At 39.9% G+C, this 23,067-nt stretch overlaps 1 protein-coding gene across 4 annotated transcripts in view; it reads right to left on the bottom strand.

Annotated features, from left to right (window-relative positions):
• LOC124110922 (palmitoyltransferase ZDHHC21-like) overlaps positions 1–20,716 on the bottom strand; it is a 308,157-nt gene extending 287,441 nt beyond the window's left edge. For 2 of the 4 annotated variants that reach the window (XM_046470402.1, XM_048399806.1), the window contains exons 1-2: positions 20,454–20,608; positions 6,627–6,897 (exon numbers count right to left, since the gene is read on the bottom strand). In XM_046470402.1, coding sequence (XP_046326358.1) covers positions 6,627–6,876 — 250 coding nt within the window. In that variant the 5' untranslated portion in view covers positions 6,877–6,897; positions 20,454–20,608. Of the gene's footprint in view, positions 1–6,626; positions 6,898–20,453 lie in introns of all 4 variants that reach the window. The other 2 variants (XM_046470401.2, XM_046470404.1) reach the window with 2 other exon arrangements.
• Positions 20,717–23,067: the final 2,351 nt, after the last annotated feature.

Below are 23,067 nucleotides of genomic sequence, written 5' to 3'. Positions count from 1 at the left end.
TGTTAGGGGAAACCAGGGCAGAGCTCACCTTCGGGGCAAAGCGAGAAAGCGTTACCGCCCCTTATCAGCCGTCAGATGGCGTGATTTTAAGTGATCATCCAATGGGAGCAGACGTTAAGAAGCGCCAAAAACCACGCTGACGGCATATGTACGAGTAGTGAAGGTACGTTTCTAAAAATACGAAAAAATGTGATTTTGCTGTAAGGAATGTACATATTTTAATGCGTTGATTGTGAGAAAACGTAACATGATATCCAAAACATTTGTGCATTTGCAAACATGTTGACATCAAGTATCTTTTGGGAGTTAACATCCGACAGTTCGAGACCCAGTAATTATGTGTTATTTAATTATCCAGTGATACTGTCATTGGGGTAAAAGGAGCCCGGGGGTGCGGTTTGCCCCATATGATCTGATTGATTTTGTTTGTGTTTCAGGATGTTGTTAGATAGTCTGGACAAATTTGTCAGCGGGAGAAACATTATATATCAATTTACAAAAAGAGAAGTTTGACAAACAAAAGCTTCATCTCGGGGAATTTCAAACAATTATCTTTGTATATTGTTAACGAAACTCTTTTTTTCTGGACCGGACGATGACACTCAGATGAACATTGTTTTTCTGCTGATTAATCTGACTAGAAGCCATACTAAGAAGTCATACTGAAGGCACTGAGAGAGATTTTTACATCACACAACTTCAGGCCTGAGCAGGATCCTTGTCAGTTATTGAATGTGCACGGAAGTACCTTAGAAGAGTTTCTGCACTCATAGATTGCCAGTACATCTACATTTGCCAAGACTACTACCTTATCAAGGCCTATGTTGATGACTTGCGAATGTAGACTTTACAGAAGAAAATGGTGAGAAACTATATCAGAAAAACTAAGCAAGGCAGCTATGGTTGTGAAGCCGTAAAGCATGCACTATATGATATCAAATCAGGAAAATCTATTCGTCAAGCATCAAGAGACTATGAAATTCCCAGGAAGACACTCCAGCGGCACGCTAAAGGACAGGTTAAAAACCCCGGGTTATTAGGCAGATTTAGGAAGGTATTCAATGACACATTCGAGTCTGAACTAGTTTCTCACATTTTGCGCATGCAACGGATGTTTTACGGATTGACCTCAACTGACATTCGTTCATTGGCCTTTACACTTGCAGAACAAAATGGCCTTGACCACCCTTTTAACAAAGCAACACGGAAGGCAGGGGAAGATTGGTTGAAGGGCTTTATGCAGCGACAACCAGATTTATCCATCCGGAAGCTACCAGTATATCCAGAGCTGTTGCTTTTAATAGACAATCTGTAAACATTCTTTTCAACCACCTCAAGGCCGAGATGGAGAAGCATTCATTTCAGCCAGATTCAATCTGGAATATGGACGCAAGTGGTATTACCAATGTCCATCGTCCACGGAACATTTTGGAAAAACGGGGCGAAAAACAAGTGGGAAAGGTCACGAGTGGTGAAAGGGGAAGAACTGTGACTGCGATCTGTTGCATGAATTCATCTGGCACCTACATACCTCCTATGCTTATATTCCCCCGAAAGAGAATGTCGCCTGCTTTGATGAAGGGAGCACCATCAGGGTCTATTGGAAAGGCAAGTGATAATGGATGGATTAACCATGATCTGTTCCTCTGTTGGCTTGAGCATTTTGTTCAGTATGCAAAGCCATCGCGAGACCGAAAATGCTTGCTCATTCTGGATGGACACAGTAGTCACAAAACTCTAGAGGCTGTCAACTATGCACATGATCATGGAATTGTCATTATTGTGTCACCTCCACATACCACTCACAAGCTGCGACCCCTGGACAGGACATTCTTTGGGCCTCTCAAGGCTAACTACAACAAAGAAGCTGACAAGTGGATGCTAATGAACCCAGGCAGTAGAATTGCATTCCTTGACATGGCACAATTGTTCGGCGCTGCCTACAAGTGACGGCAACCATGCTGAAAACAACCAATGGCTTTACCTGCACTGGGATATGGCCCTTTAACCCGGATGTTTTCACTGATGACGATTTTGCAGGCTCTGCTGTTACGAATGAACCCAAGCCTGAAACACAACTTGCCCAAACAGCCTTGCCTCAAGACAATCCTGGGTCAGGACCTAGGGCAACATCAGATGCCATATTGCCACCAGACAAGCCAGATTCAGAGCCTGGAACATCCGATGCCGTATTGCCAACAGACAAGCCAGATTCAGAGCCTGGAACATTCGATGCTGTATTGCCACCAGACAAGCCAGATTCAGAGCCTGGAACATCTGATGCTGTATTGCCACCAGACAAGCCAGATTCAGGGCCTGGAACATCCGATGCCGTATTGCCACCAGATAAGCAGATTCAGGGCCTGGAACATCCAATGCCGTATTGCCACCAGACAAGCCAGATTCAGGGCCTGGAACATCCGATGCCGTATTGCCACCAGACAAGCCAGATTCAGGGCCTGGAACATCCGATGCCGTATTGCCACCAGATAAGCAGATTCAGGGCCTGGAACATCCGATGCCGTATTGCCACCAGATAAGCAGATTCAGGGCCTGGAACATCCGATGCCGCATTGCCACCAGACAAGCCAGATTCAGGGCCTGGAACATCCGATGCCGTATTGCCGCCAGATAAACCAGGGTTACATGCATCAACTCTTACAGAACTGACTGCAGGTCCTTCAGACGAACCCCAACAAGATGTAAGAGGACAGATTGAAGCACTTTCACCACTGCCAGTGAAACGCAAGATACAGAGCTGAAAGAGAAAATCTGACTCTTCTATGGTAGTTACATCATCACCTTTCAAGAAAATGATGGAGGAGAAAGGACAGAAGAGATCAAAGAAAACCAGCAGCAAGGCAAACAAGAAAGTTGCTGATGAGACGGAGGTATGGCACTGTTTGTACTGCAACAAATTGTACACAGAGCCACCTACCGAGGACTGGCTTCAGTGCATTAAGTGTAGACAATGGTTCCATGCAGAGTGTGGAAATGAGAAGGATATTTGCGATCTCTGTCATTGAAGTACATATACCTTTCTGAACCGTAATTCCTAAGCACACGTTAAGACAAATGTTCTCTTTCCCAGTTTGTGTTTTCATGTGTATTGTTTTGTTTAAACTAAGAACTTGTTATATTTGAATATGACCAGGAGCAGTTGCTGGAGTGAGTTATTGTAGACACTTTGATAGGAAAGTGTTGGTTTGCAAAACCCATGTTACAATTATTATTAAGTTTTTGAGTTACCTTCTTTGCATTCTTGTGAACAGACTGAATTTTACTGTCAGTAATATTATTTGCAGTTATTAAAGAAACTGGAAAATATATTATCGTCGAGCTGTTATTTGTGAAAGTGGGGTAAAGTGGCCAAGCACTGGTCATTTTGCCCAAACCTACTCGGCAAAGTGGCCAGTGTTTGTCAAAACACATTTACATAGATGTAACTTAATACAGCTGTGGAGGATTTTAATAACATGTACCATAATGGCGTCAACTGAAAGGATGTTGCAGTTGTGCTGTGAGTTTAATTATATCTTTGTTTAGAACCACAGCATTTAGACGAATGTGTTAGAGGGTGCACTTTGCTCGCGGTAATGTCTTTCCATGGGGGGGAAAAACACCAAAACTCATTAATTCTTGTTTAATGCGCACCCCCTTCTACACAGCTGTGGGTTTTTTTTAAAAAGTGCATACTATACTCAAGAAAATACGGTATCCAAACATTAAACAGAAAAAAACCTAAATTTTCGAGGTCATCATGTTGGTAGCAGAAATACGAACATTTGGGTTAATCTGACATGTCATGTTATAAAATTTGCATATAATGACTTATAAATATTCATATAAGTGTTTTGGTTGAACATTTACGATATACAAAAATAGAAAAAACCCTGTCGTGATGCTAGCAGACGTCCTAAAATGTTAACATGGCGCGGTTCGCCCGACCTCTGCATAACTTGTTGCTATTTTGATATCAACAAAGTTTACATTGCCTTTAAAAATATGCCTTGGCGAAAGTTTACGATCTTCTCAATCGAAGAATGTTTATTCGTCATTTTCCCATTAATATGACGAGAGAAAAACGAAAATAAAGATCGTAAATCTGACAGCAATATTTCAGTAGGTGCAAAGGTCACCATTTTGACAGGAAACCACCATTAAGCATGTCTACAATGGTGCAGACAGCATCTACGCTTGACGGCCTTGCAGTGGCGATAAGTTCTATTCCCTGACCAGTCTTGTTTTCACCTCAGCCATAGCAATGGACGGATTCGAGTGTACCGACGTCGAGGTGAACGTTACGTCAATCATTGTGTCATGGAAGAAGATTGATTCGGGGGCGGCAGCGTTGGGGTGGGATTACAGCAAGACAGAGGACCCGTTTGAAAGTGGTTGAGGTAAATCTCAATGGACAGGGCTACCGCGACGAGATCCTCGGCCCTGTTGTTCTACCGATTTTGCGTCGTCATGGCCCAGGCATTACCTTTCAACATGACCATGCCCTGCCTCTTCAACAAAACAACGTGAATGTCATCCCACTCAGGGAACTTCGAAACATGCTCCAGCAGATATGGACAGATATCCCACAGGACTTTGTGCGACGCCTGGTCCATTCCATGAGATGAAGATATGTTTCTTGCATCGTAACCAGAGGTGGACACACAAGCTATATATTCGTAAATTGACATTTTGGCATGTTCATGTTTTTTGTGAAATCACACATTTTCTGAAGTCAGTATGGCAAATTAAATCATTTGAACACTAACAGGAGTCTTTTATCTGTTGCAAACCGAAATTGTTTCCGATTTGGTAAAAAACATAACTTTGCTATAAATCTTATTCATTGTCACAGGAACTTTTGTTGTTCAGTATATGTCAACCTAAAGTTTTCACTTTCGAGAGCGTGGGAGCATCGACAGTGATTGGTCAAATTGTTCCAAATGAAAAAATATCGGCAATAGCGATCAGCTGTATCAAAGCGCTACGCTTATGGTCATTAATTTATTGAAAATATATATAGTGAAATACTACTAAAATAACTTGATAATTATCTGAGTGAAAAGTTTACATTGGATTTCACAATGTCCCTCTGATTCCTTTTAATCACCACTTATGAAATGTGATTACATCAACTAAGTTCCCTACCAAGGGCCATTGTACATTTACAGTAACCTACACCACTTGCAGTCAGCTCATGATATCAATCACTGGATTGTCTGGTCCAAACTCGATTCTTTGCAGACTGCCATCATATAGCTGGAATATTGCTGAGTGCGGCGTAAAACAACAAACAAACAAACAAAACTTGCAGTCAGATACAGGGAACAAAGGGTTGGTGAAGCAGAGGATCTTCCGGTCATGAATACATAGCTACGATTCAGGCCTTCACAACATTTTACTCAAGTTTGGTGCTGAATTTGCTCCATCTGGGTGTAAATAACAGAAAATCATGGACATTCTTATAGCCTTTTTGGGACATTTTATAAATGAATTTTAATATGAGTTATGAGTCTAAAAACATGAAGTTGAGTTTATTGCCTGGTATGCAGTGACTAGAAATAGTAACAGTAGCTGAGGCAGTTAACTCAACTAAATTTCATCTTAATCCTGTGACAGTGTGTCACAACAAAAGTGACGATATATTTGTTTCAGATAAATCCAATCACAGATTAATTCTAACCACTTTCTTTCTTTTTAACATCAAGACATGCAACACCTTGAATGTTATACCAATATTATTTGCTGACTATTGCTTTTATCTGCCACTTTGCTCGTAACTTGGGTTGCTCAAGCTAAAAACATTGTGCTTAAGATACATAGCAGGCAGAGGGTGTCTTGACAGGAAAAATCAAAACCCAGGTGAAGACAATGACAAGTATCTGTTGAAACAGCTGTCAAGTCATATTGCTCCAGGTTTCACCACATGACACAGTGACACATGACACAATGCACAGGCAATTCACCACATGACACAGTGATCCATGACACAATGCACAGGCAATTCACCACATGACACAGTGATCCATGACACAATGCACAGGCAATTCATCACATGACACAGTGATCCATGACACAATGCATAGGCAATTCACCACATGACACAGTGATCCATGACATCATGCTTCAGCCAGTTAGCAGTTTGTCTGATAAAAATGAGTAAGACAGCCTGAGCATTTATACTAAATTTCATAAAATTGCAATTCAAAAGTCCTAGTTACCATTACACAGCTTTTTAATAGTCTAATTCACATCAGATCAGATAATCATTACACATGCTTTGTACTTGTATTATGTTAAGTATACATGTGAATGTATAAATTCTTAAGAAATATGATGTTTGTATGTTTGTTTGTTGTTTAACGCCTCACTAAGCAATATTCCAGCTATATGACAGCGGTCTGTAAATAATCGAGTCTGGAACAGACAATCCAGTGATTGACATCATGAGCATCGATCCACGCAATTGGGATACGATGCATCAACCAAGTCAGCGAGCCTGACCTCCCGATCCCATTAGTCGCCTTTTACGACAAGCATAGTCGCCTTTTACGGCAAGCATGTGTTGCTGAAGACCTATTCTATCCCGAATCTTCACGGATCTAAGAAATATGAACTATAATCACCTGTCACAAAGATTCCAGAAATATACCCTTCCGCATATCTTGGAAGTATGATGATAAACAAGCTGGAGAATGTTCCATACAACCAGTAGAAAAAAACACACAGGAGCTGCATTATGCCTTTTGGATCCCTAACAAAATGGATCCTTCCAAGAAGCGGACATCTCATTGTGGACACAGCTAAAGGACGTGGTATTTTGTCAGGTAATTGCAGTAATTCCATTAGTTCACCAGCATTTCTCATTGACTTCATAATGTAGAGTTGTAGACCATGCTGAAAAATGAGATGTTTCAAAGTGTACAGGCACCATTAAACAATGATAAACAAATCTATCTATTCTTAATGTCTGGTAGCCACAAAGGAACACATTTAGACTTAAATACATCTCAATGGAGTTTCCTTCTTGCAAATGACGCCAGCGTTATAACTACCACTCAATACCAGTCATTAGAATCAACATTGGAGGCACTGATAATGACAATTTTCACTTCAGTGTCAACAAAAAGCCAACCATTTGTCATTAGAGTCTTATTAATGTCATGGCTACAATTTTCAATATATGCATGGGAAATTTATATTACTTGCACATAATATATATAATAGCAATGCTAATCTCCCTTGATCTGCAAGTGTTTTGATTTAAAATATTCAAAATCATAACCTCAGTGAGGTTAAAGACAGAAAACACTGAATTTTATACTATTATTGAACTAGAGATAAAATATTCTGACATAAGTTAATTGAGTACTGTTTTTAGATTAAGAATTAAATGTAGCTGGAGTTTTAGCTCATATACAGCCTAGATATGTAATCAGTAGTTTTAAATGTCAACAAAAGACAGCCACTTGAAAAAAGATAAAGTTGCTGTATAAATGGGCCATTCTACCAAAAGCATCAATATTGACAAATGCTTTTATCGCATATTGGGGTAATAAATTCATCTGCTTTTGGCACAACAATGGAAACCGGTTACTTAATGTTTATATAAACGATCACTCAGCAGCAAAGTTTGGACAATCTAATTTATACAAAATGTGATGAACAGTTCAGCAAATGTTTGATACAAATGCAAAGATTCCAAATTATGCTCTGGAAACGACACTAACTGAAAGAAGGGAGAGATTCACGATGTACCAAAATATCGGAGGTTGTTTTCAGTAATTTTGCTTTGCCTAAAATGTCAGTGAAAGATTATCACAGAACACAGCATATCATCCAGAATTCAAAACTGTGAAGTCTATTTGTGTGTATGTTGAATAGTATTCAACTTCAAAGTGAGGGTATATGTCCTGTATCCTGGATGTATTTATGTTTCCTTGTTATATGTTCCTTGAAAACACATGATAGCCAATTAAAACTGCAATCACACTCTGTGCCAACAACGTCTAAGTCTACTGCCTTGTTCTGTGGCATTTATCTGGACCAGAAGAAAAACATTTTACGAGACTCCAGCTTTGGACTAGTGGCTAAATAATGCTGACACTTTCTGTTAGACATAAGTTATAATCGGTAAATGCAATGTTTATTGCATGTTTTATGTGATGTGTTGTTCGTGTTTTGAAAGTGCAAGTAAAACCACTCAGGTTTGTAGTAAAAAATTATACAGTAGACGTGTATTGCCAAATCACTTTCTTTAACCTGACAGCAGTTGTCTGCCATCTTAGCTGTTAACTCATAAGTTAAAAGGTCCAATTACGTCATAATTTTTGGCATAAACTTAAGATAACAGAGCACCTTCAGAATACAGCACCACAACTTCTTCTTAGGACAATCTCTGCCATAGGTCACATGTCACCAAGACATGCAACCAGTTTTTGTGAGAATCCACCGGATGAGAATCACAACCTTCGGAATGTTAGTCTGACAGCTAATCTACTGAGCTATGTCAACACTGTTAAACTAGGTGTAAATTTATCTAGTCATGCCTAAAATGTTACAGAAATGAACAGAAAGGTTGGAAAAGGTGACAGACACTTACAAAGAATTACGGGTAGGAATGTTGTTTAATCACTTTAGTCGACAGACAGACGAGTAACCCCAAGGCAATGTCATTAGGCAGACTCAACCTTTATCATAATCTATAAGACACAAGTCGAGAGGTCGAATTAACAATTACTCATGAATCACACGGTACTTAATCATTTTGGAGGGAAATTTTGTGACAGAAAGGTAAGGAAGGGAACACTGTAAAATAAGTGTAAGGATAATGTGGATCATAGTAAGAAACAAAGAAGGCATAGGCATAGCTAGTGTTGCCACGAGGGTGAGTCGACTTTTAAATCGTTGCTGAACAAATGTAGCGAGTGAGAGTGGCTTGGGTTGTTAGCATGGTTAGTTCCAGGATTGTTTCCTGTCGCCATAATATTTTACACTAAATTATTTCCTTGGGTCCTCCTGACATTTTTGCGTGAAGAATATTAGAAATACAACTGAAACATTAAAACAATACCAGTAATTGACAAGTGCATTTATTTCCATGAGTCGACATTTCTGCTCTCATCCTATAACATGCAATCCCCAGCACAACGCTTACCATCATTACAAAACCAGGGCCTACAAACTGAATTATTCATTGCAAAAGATGTCCCATGGTAGATTGTGTTCGACTGGCGAATTTTGTATGTGTGCGGCGTCAATAACTATATATAACAAGTATACTACATTTTTGTGCATAATAATGAAACTTACTAAATAAAAAAAAAACAATATGCATGTATGTATATTAGTTCCCATATATATTCCTTTTTAGCCCTATGAATTAAGTTGAAACTGAAAATGTATTTTTTTCGTGGAACAGAACAACAGCTCACCCATCGCCTGTACATGCGCACCAGAAACATGTGGGCGCTTTAGCATATGAGTGCAGGATAAGTATAAATGATATATTTACTTTAAAAAATACATATTTTACCTTATCCTGACTCATACTAATTGCTTGCATCACACGGAAAGGTGGTAGGTACAACCTGTGAGCATGGTTCAGAACAAGATCTGTTCAATTAACTCCTTGGGAACAAGTTCATCTTCTTTATATCCATGCGGGGTACCATTTCCTTCTTGTGAAAGAACGAAATAAATCTTACAGATTCGGTATTTTGCTGCTTGAATGATTAAAGTGTTTAGAGAAGGTCAGAAACTTAACACAATCGTTTTCACTCATGCTCAAAATTACGTAGTAAAATAGGGGAACATGGACTCTTGGTTGTTGGTTATGATACAGAAACCTGACGTCAGTAAGTCTGTGTGATGTTGGGTGACTACTTGTAGAAAGGTCTATCTTCTGGTAGGCACTATCAGTTGTTGTGCAACTACTAATAGTCCAAATTGATGAATTTCAACAACATCATGTGTGGAGAAATCTCTGAGTTAATGATTAGCAATTACAGTATCTGATTTCCAGAAACAGCCTTCCCTAATTGTCGGGATGGAGCAGTTTCTGTGAAGCGCTTGGGTTGACGCTACGGCTCACTCCTGCTGTTGCCTTGTGGGCTCCGAGGATAACTTCTCTCATTCAGAAGGAAATGGTTGTCATGGAGACTTCTGTTGAACTATTCCTGGATAACGGTTGAGTCTTCTTAACTTTTGTCTTCTGGAACTAGTCCTCTGCAGATAGATACATAATGCTTGAACTGAGCATAGAGGCAAATCTTCGGCATCCTCTGACCCAGGATGGATGAGAGTGGAGGGTCATGAAATTGTCTGTCAGGTTGACTTGGTAGCTGATTCTTTGCGATGAAATCCCATCTCAGACAGAGATGTGTCAATGCATGTTCGCCGCTGTCAAATCTCGTACGTGAGAAATTGATTGCATGGATCTCTGATATTCTGGATGCTAAGGCCTGGGGTGAGTAGAAATTTACTGGGCAAAAAGGTGAAATTTGTTTAGGCAGCAATTGTCAAGACTGCTTTTGAGAAAATTACAGCATGAATTCTCCTGTTCTCCAAGCACCAAACTTTGGAAAATCATTCAAACTTTCTGTAGATGCTAGTGACATTGGTTCTGGAGCTGTCCTGTTGTAGGAAGATGCATCAGGCTTTGATCATCCTGTTTGTTATGATTCACGAAAATTTGACAAACATCGGAAAAATTATTCCACCACTGAAAAAGAAACTCTTGCTTAATTCTTAGTTTTGCAACAATTTGAAGTGTACTTGGGTACTACTTTGTTTCCTATTCAAGTGTACACTGTTCACCTACTTTTCTTTATGTGTCCTTGTGTTCTTTGCAAAAATTTGATTTAGACATCAGGCAACATGATCAAAGGAAAAGACAATGTTATTGCGGATGCATTGTCTTAGGTGGTTGAGTGTGATCAGTTCTGACTGCAAACATGATTTGCATTTTTCTAAAAATTTCTCATAATTATCAGGAATAATGTTTGACATCATTTACTGTATTTAGCAGTTTTTGTACTTTTATTAGCAAAGAACGTTCTTGTTATGTTCAAAATTTCTTTCTCCCATTGAGGATTGTGTTACATGGCAGTGTATTTTATTGTTTAACAATGATTGTAACTGTGTTACACTGTTACTGTTTAGAATCGGCAGTTGTCAGGAAGTTACTATGTTTAGATGCAAGTGTGGTGTGTAAACTACCAGAAAGTGCGATACTTTTCCCTAATTGTATAGAATCTTACAGCATTGTCTTGAAGGTTCTAGAAATTTTCAGTAGCTAGGTAGGTTGTATATTGTGGGACAAGAGCGTGCCTGCCTCATCTCTCACATGTTCATTGCTCTGGTACCAGTTTTCATGTGAGGATCGCTCGTCATCCCTGATTCCCTGCCTAGCCCATCTCAGAAACTTGACCACAGTCGTAGCTGGGTGAATATACATTATTATCATGGACTTCATCTTCCCGAGACAAGGGCGTTAACTGACTATTTTGTGAATTTTGTGATACATTTGTTGATCGTGTACCACTTTTTGGTTGTTGGTTGGTTGGTTTCATACACAGTTCTTTTACATTCAGATTTCTGGGTGAACATATTGTTTCAAATTGGGAATCGGTACATAACATACAATAAACACGTCCTCGGCTAGAATGGCTTTTAGAAGCGAATCTGGAGAACAGACATGCACTTTCGGTAAGCACTAAGAAACAATACAAATGTCAACTTCACTTCATAACGAAAAAAAACCAGCTTTCAACTCACATGTTAAAATTCTGCAGTGTATTAGAGGAAATTCTGCAAAAAATGTGATTTCTGCAAGAGATTTTTTACATTTCTGAATTTTCACAAAATATTCCATAGGGAATGTTCTCTGTGATTTAATACTGGATCTAACATTTATCTTCATTTTTAAGACATAAAAATACAAACAAACAAAAAATTAAGGTTACACAAGTACGCAAGGATAAGCATTGATATCTGAACCCATACTGGCAAGCAACCAGTTATTGCCAAGGACCATTTATTGCCAAATTGCTGTTATAGCACTTACAGGATTGCATTTCATTTTACTTTGCTTGTTGTCATTACAAGAGAGAAAAGATTACAGGAAAATGATGAACAAAACTGACACTTGTTTAGAAATAATAGAAAAAAACACCATATTAGAACCTTGCTCAAATACAACTCTAGAAATGAAATGTGTGTGGTGTCACATGACTTTCACAAGTAACTAGAAATCCAACAACACGATTCTAAAACCTAACACAGATATTTTTCCAAAAATACATAACCTATACATATCCAAATAGATAATCAAAGCACAAATCCCAAGCACTGCAGTTAGGTTTCCAGGTCACTGGCTGGTGTCTCCTACTGTCAATGGCTTCTTGTAGTTTTCTTTGTCATTAGTTGTTGTTGTTAGACAGGACTTTGGTGGTTTCCCAAATGATGTTATGACCTTGGTTCATGAGTATGTGTCAGGGGTCATCGAGTATGCAAGAGAGCTCCTCAATGACAAAGGGTGAACCCATTTAATGCAAAGTTAAAGCTCCTCCCAGTGATCTATCTTCTAAACAAGCAATGTCATTGAATAGCCCAGTGAACGTTGAGAGTTTTGCATATCTGTTTACTAAATATAGCCACCAGCGAAGCAATTTAAAGCGAGTGCTAGTTTATGAAAGCATTTTTATTTTTTAATATATTTTATGTTTCATTTTTTTTTAATTTGAGTGGCTAATATGAACTAATATACATGTATTATTTTTTCGATTCATTAATTTTCATTATTATGCACAGGAATGCAATTCATAAGGTAATATTATATTGGGGCTGAACACATCCAAATGTCACCTGTGTTAGGGTAGGTTACCCCAAACTCTATCCTTAACCCCTTGATCCCCTTTTTGATCACTAGGGTAGCTAAAGGTACCTGTTTACGTTAGAACAGAAATCCACACAAACTTTGGCAACAATGCAATTTACCGGGCACAGCCCGAGCTCTACCATCCACTCAATTACCACTGTCTTGCTATACTGTTACCGTGCCTCACGCACATGTGACTCTCACTTCACGATCCAACACCCGTTTTCGGTCTTAGGGAAACTTACACGTCTTTACGATCCAACACCCCTTTTTCAGTCTTAGGGAAACTTACACGTCTCGACGATCCAACACCCCTTTTTTGGTCTCAGGGAAACTTACACGTCTTTATGATCCAAAACCCCTTTTTGGTCCTTAGGGTTAGTGTTGTGTTATGTTGTTTACATACGGTGAGCGCCAATGTGCACGCGCTAATACGTCATAAGTCACATGCCCCAGCATTGGGAGTGACGTCATCAATGTACCTGCAGCCAGTTACGAATAAACCATTGTTGAGTTCAGACGTTGTTGCTTGATGTTCCTCCAAGTCTAGGTCGGGTCGTACAAGTAGCTGAGTTTGTGTGCAGTTTTACAAATACATTACAGTGGCGACGAGGATAAAAACTTCAAACTACAGAAATATTACGTGCAAGGATGAATTTTACAATTGGCCTTTGCTGATACACATTTTTATTCAGCAGTGCGGTTGGTTTTTTTTTGCAAATGATAGTGAGACTGCTCGTGATCATCACAATGGCGGGCGTCATCGGTGAAGTTGGGCAATTTGACGAAAATAAGGAAGAATGGTCGTCGTATGCAGAAAGAGTGATTCTGTTCTTTGACGCAAACGAAATTCCGAATGAACGACGAGTGCCCGGATTTCTTTCCATGCTCGGCAGCAGAACATATGGAGTGCTAAAATCTTTACTTTTGCCTGCCAGACCGCAAGACCACAGATTGGATTACTTAGTGACACGTCTACAGAATCACTACATGCCCAGACCACTAGTCATTGCAGAAAGATACAGATTTCACAAACGGATGCAAAGTGAAAGTGAAACAGTTGCGCAATATTTGGTTGCATTGAAGGGACTTTCGTGAAACTGTGAGTTTGCCGTCACTTTTAAATGAGAGGCTTCAGGACCAACTTTTACTTGGTTTGAGAACTATTCCCATTCAAAGGATATTTGTTAGCAGAAAATGACCTGACTGTTGACCAGGCATTGGCAATTGCAAATTCGATGGAATTAGCGGCCAAGGACTGTGATGAGCTTAGCCGAGGCGGCGACAAGAGACACGGATCCACCGAAGTGTTTACGTTCAACAGCAAACCTAGGACTGGAAATACTAAGTTCTGTTATCGTTGCGGTAACTCATTTCACCTTGCCAACAATTGCAGATTTAAGGATACAGTGTGTTCGTTCTGTGGCAAACGAGGCCATCTGCAGGCAGTTTGTCGGATGAAGAGTTCGGGTCGTGACCCAGGATCAAGTTCAAGGTCATATGGAAATGGAAATGTAAACAATGGCGGTAAGAAACCAAATTCTCACGTAAATGCCATTGACATAACTGACAATGATGATAATGATTTCATTGTTGATGATCTATCAGAGTGTTTGAATCAGATGTTTGCCATGCCCGGAAGTTCTGGGGTTATGTGGGTCACAGTCAACATAAACGGTACTGACCTAAAAATGGAACTGGATACTGGTTCGCGAAATTCCATCATTACTGAAGAAGTGTACAAGGATCGTTTTAACGGATGTCACTTGGTCGAGGCCACAGTACCTTTGAGAACTTACACAGGTGAGCATGTTACAAACTTTGTTATACTAAAAGTTGATGTTGCAAATGGAAATGATGTGAACAAGTTGGATTTGCATGTTGTAAAAGGGGAAGGGCCTCCTCTGCTAGGTAGAGCATGGCTACCATATGTGGACATTGATTGGAAAAAGCTAGGTGATGACATTCACATGTAGAGCGAATATTCAAGTCAGGAAAAGTTGGAAGAGATACTTGTGAAGTACTGTGATGTTTTCTCAGAAGAAATTGGTACAATAAAAGGTATTAAAGCTCACTTGTCTGTTAAAGAGGGAGTTTCTCCCAGGTTCATGAAAGCAAGGCCTGTACCTTATGCTTTACAGGACAGGGTGAAGGAAGAGATTACACGAATGGAGAAGAATGGGGTATTGTTTAAAGTGGATCACAGTGAGTGGGCAACTCCGATTGTACCTGTTATGAAAGGGGATCTAACAGTGAGAATTTGTGGAGACTTCAAGTCTACAGTGAACCCAGTGTTGAATGTTAACAAGTACCCATTGCACAATATAGAAGATTTGTTTGCTACTCTGGCTGGTGGAAGAAAATTTTCCAAAATAGACTTAGCACATGCATATCAACAGATGGAAGTTGATACAGATTGTCAGAAATATTTGACAATTAACACACCAAAGGGACTTTACAGGTATACCCGTCTTGCTTTTGGCATCGCCTCTGCACCAGCCATATTTCAGGCCACAATGGACCAGATATTGCAAGGTTTGGACAAAGTCGTGTGTCATCAAGATGACATTTTAGTAACCGGATCAAGTGATAAAGAACATTTCAGAAATCTAGAGGCAGTGTTGAAAAGGTTGCAGGAATATGGGTTGAGAGTGAAGAGGGGAAAGTGCATGTTTTTTGTCGATTCAGTCAAGTATCTTGGTCATGTGATAGATAGTGAAGGACTTCACACGGCTAAGGATAAAGTACAGGCCTTAACTGATGCTCCAAGACCAGAGAATATATCGCAACTACGTTCATTTTTGGGTGCTGTGAACTATTATGGGCGTTTTTTGGAGCATTTGTCTAGGGTACTATATCCACTAAATGACTTACTAAGGAAAGATAAGAAGTGGACTGTTGACCAGGCATTGGCAATTGCAAATTCGATGGAATTAGCGGGCAAGGACTGTGATGAGCTTGGCCGAGGCGGCGACAAGAGACACGGATCCACCGAAGTGTTTACGTTCAACAGCAAACCTAGGACTGGAAATACTAAGTTCTGTTATCGTTGCGGTAACTCATTTCACCTTGCCAACAATTGCAGATTTAAGGATACAGTGTGTTCGTTCTGTGGCAAACGAGGCCATCTGCAGGCAGTTTGTCGGATGAAGAGTTCGGGTCGTGACCCAGGATCAAGTTCAAGGTCATATGGAAATGGAAATGTAAATAATGGCGGTAAGAAACCAAATTCTCGCGTAAATGCCATTGACATAACTGACAATGATGATAATGATTTCATTGTTGATGATCTATCAGAGTGTTTGAATCAGATGTTTGCCATGCCCGGAAGTTCTGGGGTTATGTGGGTCACAGTCAACATAAACGGTACTGACCTAAAAATGGAACTGGATACTGGTTCGCGAAATTCCATCATTACTGAAGAAGTGTACAAGGATCGTTTTAACGGATGTCACTTGGTCGAGGCCACAGTACCTTTGAGAACTTACACAGGTGAGCATGTTACAAACTTTGTTATACTAAAAGTTGATGTTGCAAATGGAAATGATGTGAACAAGTTGGATTTGCATGTTGTAAAAGGGGAAGGGCCTCCTCTGCTAGGTAGAGCATGGCTACCATATGTGGACATTGATTGGAAAAAGCTAGGTGATGACATTCACATGTAGAGCGAATATTCAAGTCAGGAAAAGTTGGAAGAGATACTTGTGAAGTACTGTGATGTTTTCTCAGAAGAAATTGGTACAATAAAAGGTATTAAAGCTCACTTGTCTGTTAAAGAGGGAGTTTCTCCCAGGTTCATGAAAGCAAGGCCTGTACCTTATGCTTTACAGGACAGGGTGAAGGAAGAGATTACACGAATGGAGAAGAATGGGGTATTGTTTAAAGTGGATCACAGTGAGTGGGCAACTCCGATTGTACCTGTTATGAAAGGGGATCTAACAGTGAGAATTTGTGGAGACTTCAAGTCTACAGTGAACCCAGTGTTGAATGTTAACAAGTACCCATTGCACAATATAGAAGATTTGTTTGCTACTCTGGCTGGTGGAAGAAAATTTTCCAAAATAGACTTAGCACATGCATATCAACAGATGGAAGTTGATACAGATTGTCAGAAATATTTGACAATTAACACACCAAAGGGACTTTACAGGTATACCCGTCTTGCTTTTGGCATCGCCTCTGCACCAGCCATATTTCAGGCCACAATGGACCAGATATTGCAAGGTTTGGACAAAGTCGTGTGTCATCAAGATGACATTTTAGTAACCGGATCAAGTGATAAAGAACATTTCAGAAATCTAGAGGCAGTGTTGAAAAGGTTGCAGGAATATGGGTTGAGAGTGAAGAGGGGAAAGTGCATGTTTTTTGTCGATTCAGTCAAGTATCTTGGTCATGTGATAGATAGTGAAGGACTTCACACGGCTAAGGATAAAGTACAGGCCTTAACTGATGCTCCAAGACCAGAGAATATATCGCAACTACGTTCATTTTTGGGTGCTGTGAACTATTATGGGCGTTTTTTGGAGCATTTGTCTAGGGTACTATATCCACTAAATGACTTACTGAGGAAAGATAAGAAGTGGGCATGGTCTTCCCAGTGTGAAGAAGCTTTCAAGAAATGCAAGTGCATGATTGCCAGCTCGGATGTGGTATGTCATTACGATCCTTCACTACCCATACGCCTTGCATGTGATGCTTCGTCATATGGTGTTGGGGCAGTACTGTCACATGTTACAAGGGATGGTTCGGAAAGGCCCAATGCATTTGCTTCCCGCCCACGGAAGAAAGCTGAGAGTGGATATTCCCAAATTGACAAAGAAGCTTTGGGGATTATTTTTGGTGTAAAACGGTTTCACCAGTACATTTATGGCAGACATTTCACATTAATCACAGATCATCGCCCGCTGACTGTTTTGTTTGGAGCTGGAAGACCGGTGCCTACACTTGCGGCTGCTCGGATGCAGAGATGGGCGCTCATCCTAAGTGCATATGATTATGAGATTGAGTATAAGGTATCAGAGAAGCATGCAAATGCTGATGTGTTATCCAGACTTCCACTTGTCAATGTTAGCAGGGAGCAGAAAGAAACACCAGATGACGTGGAGATGTTTTACAACTGACAGTTTGAGCAACTACCGGTTACTGCTGCTGACGTTAGAAACGAAACAAGACGTGATCCTCTTGGATGGACAAGAGAGCATGGGGAAGATTTCATGAAGAAAGCATATCACAGTCGAAGGTTTGAACTCACTGTACATATGGGCTGTGTGATGTGGGGAATGAGAGTAGTAGTTCCCTCTAAACTGAGACAAACTGTGTTGCAAGAATTACACACAGGACATTTTGGAGTAGTGAAAATGAAATCTGTAGCAAGAAGTTACATTTGGTGGCCTGGGATAGACGGTGAAATAGAGGAAATTGCCAAGACATGTTCAACATGCCAGAACACTCACAACAATCCACAGTTAGCCCCTGTACACCCATGGGCTTGGCCGTCACGTCCATGGACCCGCATTCATCTTGACTTTGCAGGGCCATTTATGGGTCACATGTTTTTGTTAGTTGTAGATGCATTCTCAAAATGGCCAGAAATTGTAGTAATGAATTCTACAACATCTAGTGCTACAGTGAAGGAAGTATGAAAGCTGTGTGCACAGTTCGGTTTGCCACATCAAGTGGTTACAGATAATGGACCGCAATTCGTGTCAGAAGAGTTCGAAGCATTTTTGAAATGCAATGGTGTCAAACATATTTTGTCAGCTCCATATCATCCGGCTACTAATGGACAGGCTGAGAGGGCAGTCCAGTCATTCAAACAGGCCATGAAGGCAGCTAAGGAAGACGGTGGATCTGTATTGACAAAGGTTGATCAGTTTTTGCTGGCTTACAGGTCGACTCCTCATTGCACTACCCGTGAAACTCCAGCAAAGTTGTTTCTGGGTTGAGAATTAAGGACAAAGTTAGACAAAGTTGCTGAAACCAGACTTTCAGTCTGCTATGTCATCTAAGTTGGCAGGTCAAATGAGTGATCCAGCTGAGACTAGACAACTGCAAGTAAACCAGGAGGTGTGGGTGCGTGATTATCGTGCACATGACAAATGGATACCCGGGCAAGTTTTGACAACATATGGAGAGAGACATTATGAAGTTGATGTTGGCGACAGGAGTTGTCGACGCCATTTTGATCAACTTCGAGGTAGAATCGCTACAGACATTGTTGAAGGTGACAAACTTTCGACCAAGAGTGGTATGGTGTCAGAACAGACTTATGAGACAAAAATGCCAGGTGCAATAATTGTACCATCTGGCAAGACAGACACTAATGCATGTGGTGATGATTCGGGTAGAACTTTGAATGTTGGGAGTCAGGTGTGTGTGTCGCCCCCAGCAGTTACCATGGTTACACAACAAGCTGTCAGGCGATCAACTAGGACAGTAAAAGCTCCTGACAGACTTAATCTGTAATGCCATAGATCATAAACCAAAAGTGTGGTTACTTACTGTGCTTTAAAACAAAGGATTCGTTTTGTGTAACTCAATGGGTCAGTTGTTAAAAGTTGTAATCTTGTAATTGCTCAGAGGGGTGTTTAGATTTTCGTTTCAAGGGGGAGAAATGTTGTGTTATGTTGTTTACATACGGTGAGCGCCAATGTGCACGCGCTAATACGTCATAAGTCACATGCCCCAGCATTGGGAGTGACGTCATCAATGTACCTGCAGCCAGTTACGAATAAACCATTGTTGAGTTCAGACGTTGTTGCTTGATGTTCCTCCAAGTCTAGGTGCAGGTCGTACAAGTAGCTGAGTTTGTGTGCAGTTTTACAAATACATTACAGTTAGCTTGCTTTGGGCAAGGGTTAGCCAATAATTCTTACCTTTTCAAGCATTAATCTGGTTAACCCGATTGCTCGGTCATGCTGACAAAAACAATGGCTGGTGTGGTTTCAAGAAAAGATTGATTGTTTACTGAATTACGCATGCATGTCAATGGGGATTCTAATGACCCGTTAAACGAGCACTGATTACATATGATAGCACCGTGGTCCAGTGGTGGAGCGTCGCAATGGTAACGCATTAATTAGCAGAGCCCGCACAGCACTAATTGGATCTGAAAAAGTGCGCCCTGTAAAATGCACTACTCCCCAAGCTTTTTCCACCAACAGAAATAGGTATAATGGCTGATAGTTTCACACAAAAATCAAAGTTATCGGTGCAGACAACTTTATACAAATCATACAACATAAACAACACGAAAAAATGGCTATAGTGTAACTGGTCACTGGCCAGTACCCATATGAAATAGGTCTAGAATCTAGTGACTTGTCAGTCATCTAGCTAAGTCAACAGCATACGTATTGTCCTCAAAGACAACCACTGAACAACTTGTCAGTTTCATAATATATTTTATCTGCATAGACGAGATCTGCGAGATCGACTTTCAAACTAATTTTACGATATATTTATTTCAGCAAGTCTTATCAATCAGTGAAGCCTGAAACACATACCGCGACAAATAGTGTTATGGCTGCGCCAGGTAAACAGTATACAAAACTAGCATCAAATGAGCACTTACGGTTTACCCACTCGGATACACTCTGCAAGATCCGATTGAGAACATGGAGACGAGTGGCTCTCCCAAGAAAAAAGAAAGATGGCTGTGGTGATAAGAGTTACGTACCCTTACTTCAAGCAAGCTCCTTCCCAGCGCGTGACACACTCGGTAACGTCGCTGCCACCAAGCTCCGCACTGCTGTGAGGAGCTTGCGATAACAAGCTGAATAGTAGGCAGGACCCCGTCTCCAATATGACAAGTTGACGACGCGCATAGGGAGCCGGGAACCAGCTTAGCCAAATAGCGATTCGTGCCCCTCTCGTGGCCATTTGTGCGACTGGGTTCCGTCTAAGCGTAAACGGGCATAGCTAAAAGAATTGTCAACTCGTTGCGTAATGATACACGTATATCGCGCATGATGCAGAGTATTTTTTTTCTGACTCACATTTTCCTAAGATCTGAAAAGTAAAGGCATCTACCTCCGGCAATATAATTACGCAGAGATGCAGAATATTAAAATAAACAGTTTAATACACACAATATTTAGAAAAAGGGTGAACCCATTAATACAATACGAGAGGAATAATTCATAAATCGTTTGTGACTAACGCGCACCTGGCGAATCGTTAGACATAATCGTTCTGTCTATCAAACGACATTAAAAAAACAATTCCAAGACCAAGATAATTCTTCTACAAATCTGTGCATACATTATAACAAAAAATAGTATCCATCTTGTTAAATGAATGTATTCAGTTTTGATTTTAAAAAAATTTGAAACGGCTATTCATTAACCTGTTAATATAAAATTACAATATTGAGTGTCAAACTCCAAAGGAATAAGTACACGTTGCAGTTACATTTCATCTTCTAATACTTGATTAAACGAAAGAAATATCGAATACGACACTATAAACTTTTCTTAAGCAGAGCTCCAGATAAGCTGCGTATCTGCGTAAAATACGCATCAGAAATGCAGAAATACGCAGTAAAATAAAACCCAAGCGTATCAAATACGCAACGAACATTACAGATACGATACACAAATAAAACATGTGCGTATCATCAAAATATTATGAAGTAACCCTGCGTATTCGATTAGCAAATCAGCAACTTATTTTGAAATTATAAACGGGCATTCCGTCAACCTTGCAAACTCCACGATGACAGTTACATCATGATCATTTGCCATCACACTTTCTTGTGGAAGTATCGTGGTATTTTTGAGTACTATAAAGCTCTCGAACCAGTTTGCAGGGACTAGATGAATAGTGTTTTTAAATATTTAACTTAAATACCCACATGTGTAAAAACTAGTGGGTAACAGAAATTTGAATACCCAAATAGAATTACTGATACCCAATGATTTAAAGTGCATGGGTAAAATACCCACAACACCATAAGCTTATCTGGAGCTCTGCTTAAGTAAACAATATTCAAACAAACAGTAGATTATCAAAGATTTATACATTTTGTGGTCTATATCTACGTATATCATACTGAGCATTGATAACTATCCATAGTGAAATTAAATGTGAGTAAAACTGTATAAAATATATGCAAAATCTCCATCATAATTGAAACTGTAAACAGCAGGATACAATGATCGTGTGTACTTTCATTCACGGACCTTCACTTCAAAGAATTGCTAAATATGTACAACAATGTTGGCGTATGACATCACTACCGGTGACCGACTTTTACAAAATGATGTGGATACATGAATGTGACATGTAAGTACAACATTCTGAAAATCTGTGTACTGTTATTTGGTGTTATGTTTTTCACAGAAACCAAGAGAAATAGTCAGAGATTCCGATAAATACCGTTGTCGTTGCGCTTGATTTTGCGTCAGTCTTGGCGTCACGGTGGACGGAAACTTTGACAATTTCTGTTGATTTTACCAAATCATTGCAATGTATCCTTCTTTTAATTCCCTAATTCTTGCTACGTCTCTCTCTCCATGCATATTCTGAAAATGTTGAGCCAATGTATGCAACGAATTGACGAATGGATAGTTCAAAACAGGAGAAAATGCTACAGTGTAAAATATGAATTTTACTTTAATGTGTTTACATTTCAAACAAGTGCAGTTTTCCGACCACAGCGTTCGTTTTCACACCTATTCTATATTGCATGGTTTCATCTAGGCACGTTTTCAAGTGACAATTAAGACCATTTGTCATTTGATTCTAAACTGTATGAGGAATTCAAGGACGTATGTATTGTTACGTTTGTTAACTGCTGGTCAGATTACTTTCAGTAAAGAGAAACACGCTTCTCGACAGGACGCTGTTTACTGAACAATCAAGCTCCTTCCCAGCGCGTGACACCTTCGTTACACTCTCGGTAACATCGCTGCCACTTGTGTGGGCGCGGCCATTACAAGAATCTTGAAACTTGCCCTCAAACCCCAATTGTAGTAACGTTGATACTTTTGTTTATGTCTTTGTGAATGCCATCATATTTCATTTTGAAAAGGTTTACGACTGACCATGTTTTCCAGATGAATTTACTTTGTTGTTTTAATAATCAGATTGGTTCGAGATTGCAGACTAACGGAAAATTAACCAACTTCTCCCTTACATTCTTACTATATCAATAAAACGATAGTTTTAATGAAACAGAAATTCAA

Source organism: Haliotis rufescens, unplaced genomic scaffold (genome assembly GCF_023055435.1).
Source record: "Haliotis rufescens isolate VD_foot unplaced genomic scaffold, xgHalRufe1.0.p SCAF_2, whole genome shotgun sequence".
NCBI classification, from domain to species: Eukaryota; Metazoa; Mollusca; class Gastropoda; order Lepetellida; family Haliotidae; genus Haliotis; species Haliotis rufescens.
Note: the sequence above shows the minus strand (reverse complement) of the source record. Positions and strands in the feature narration are given on the sequence as shown.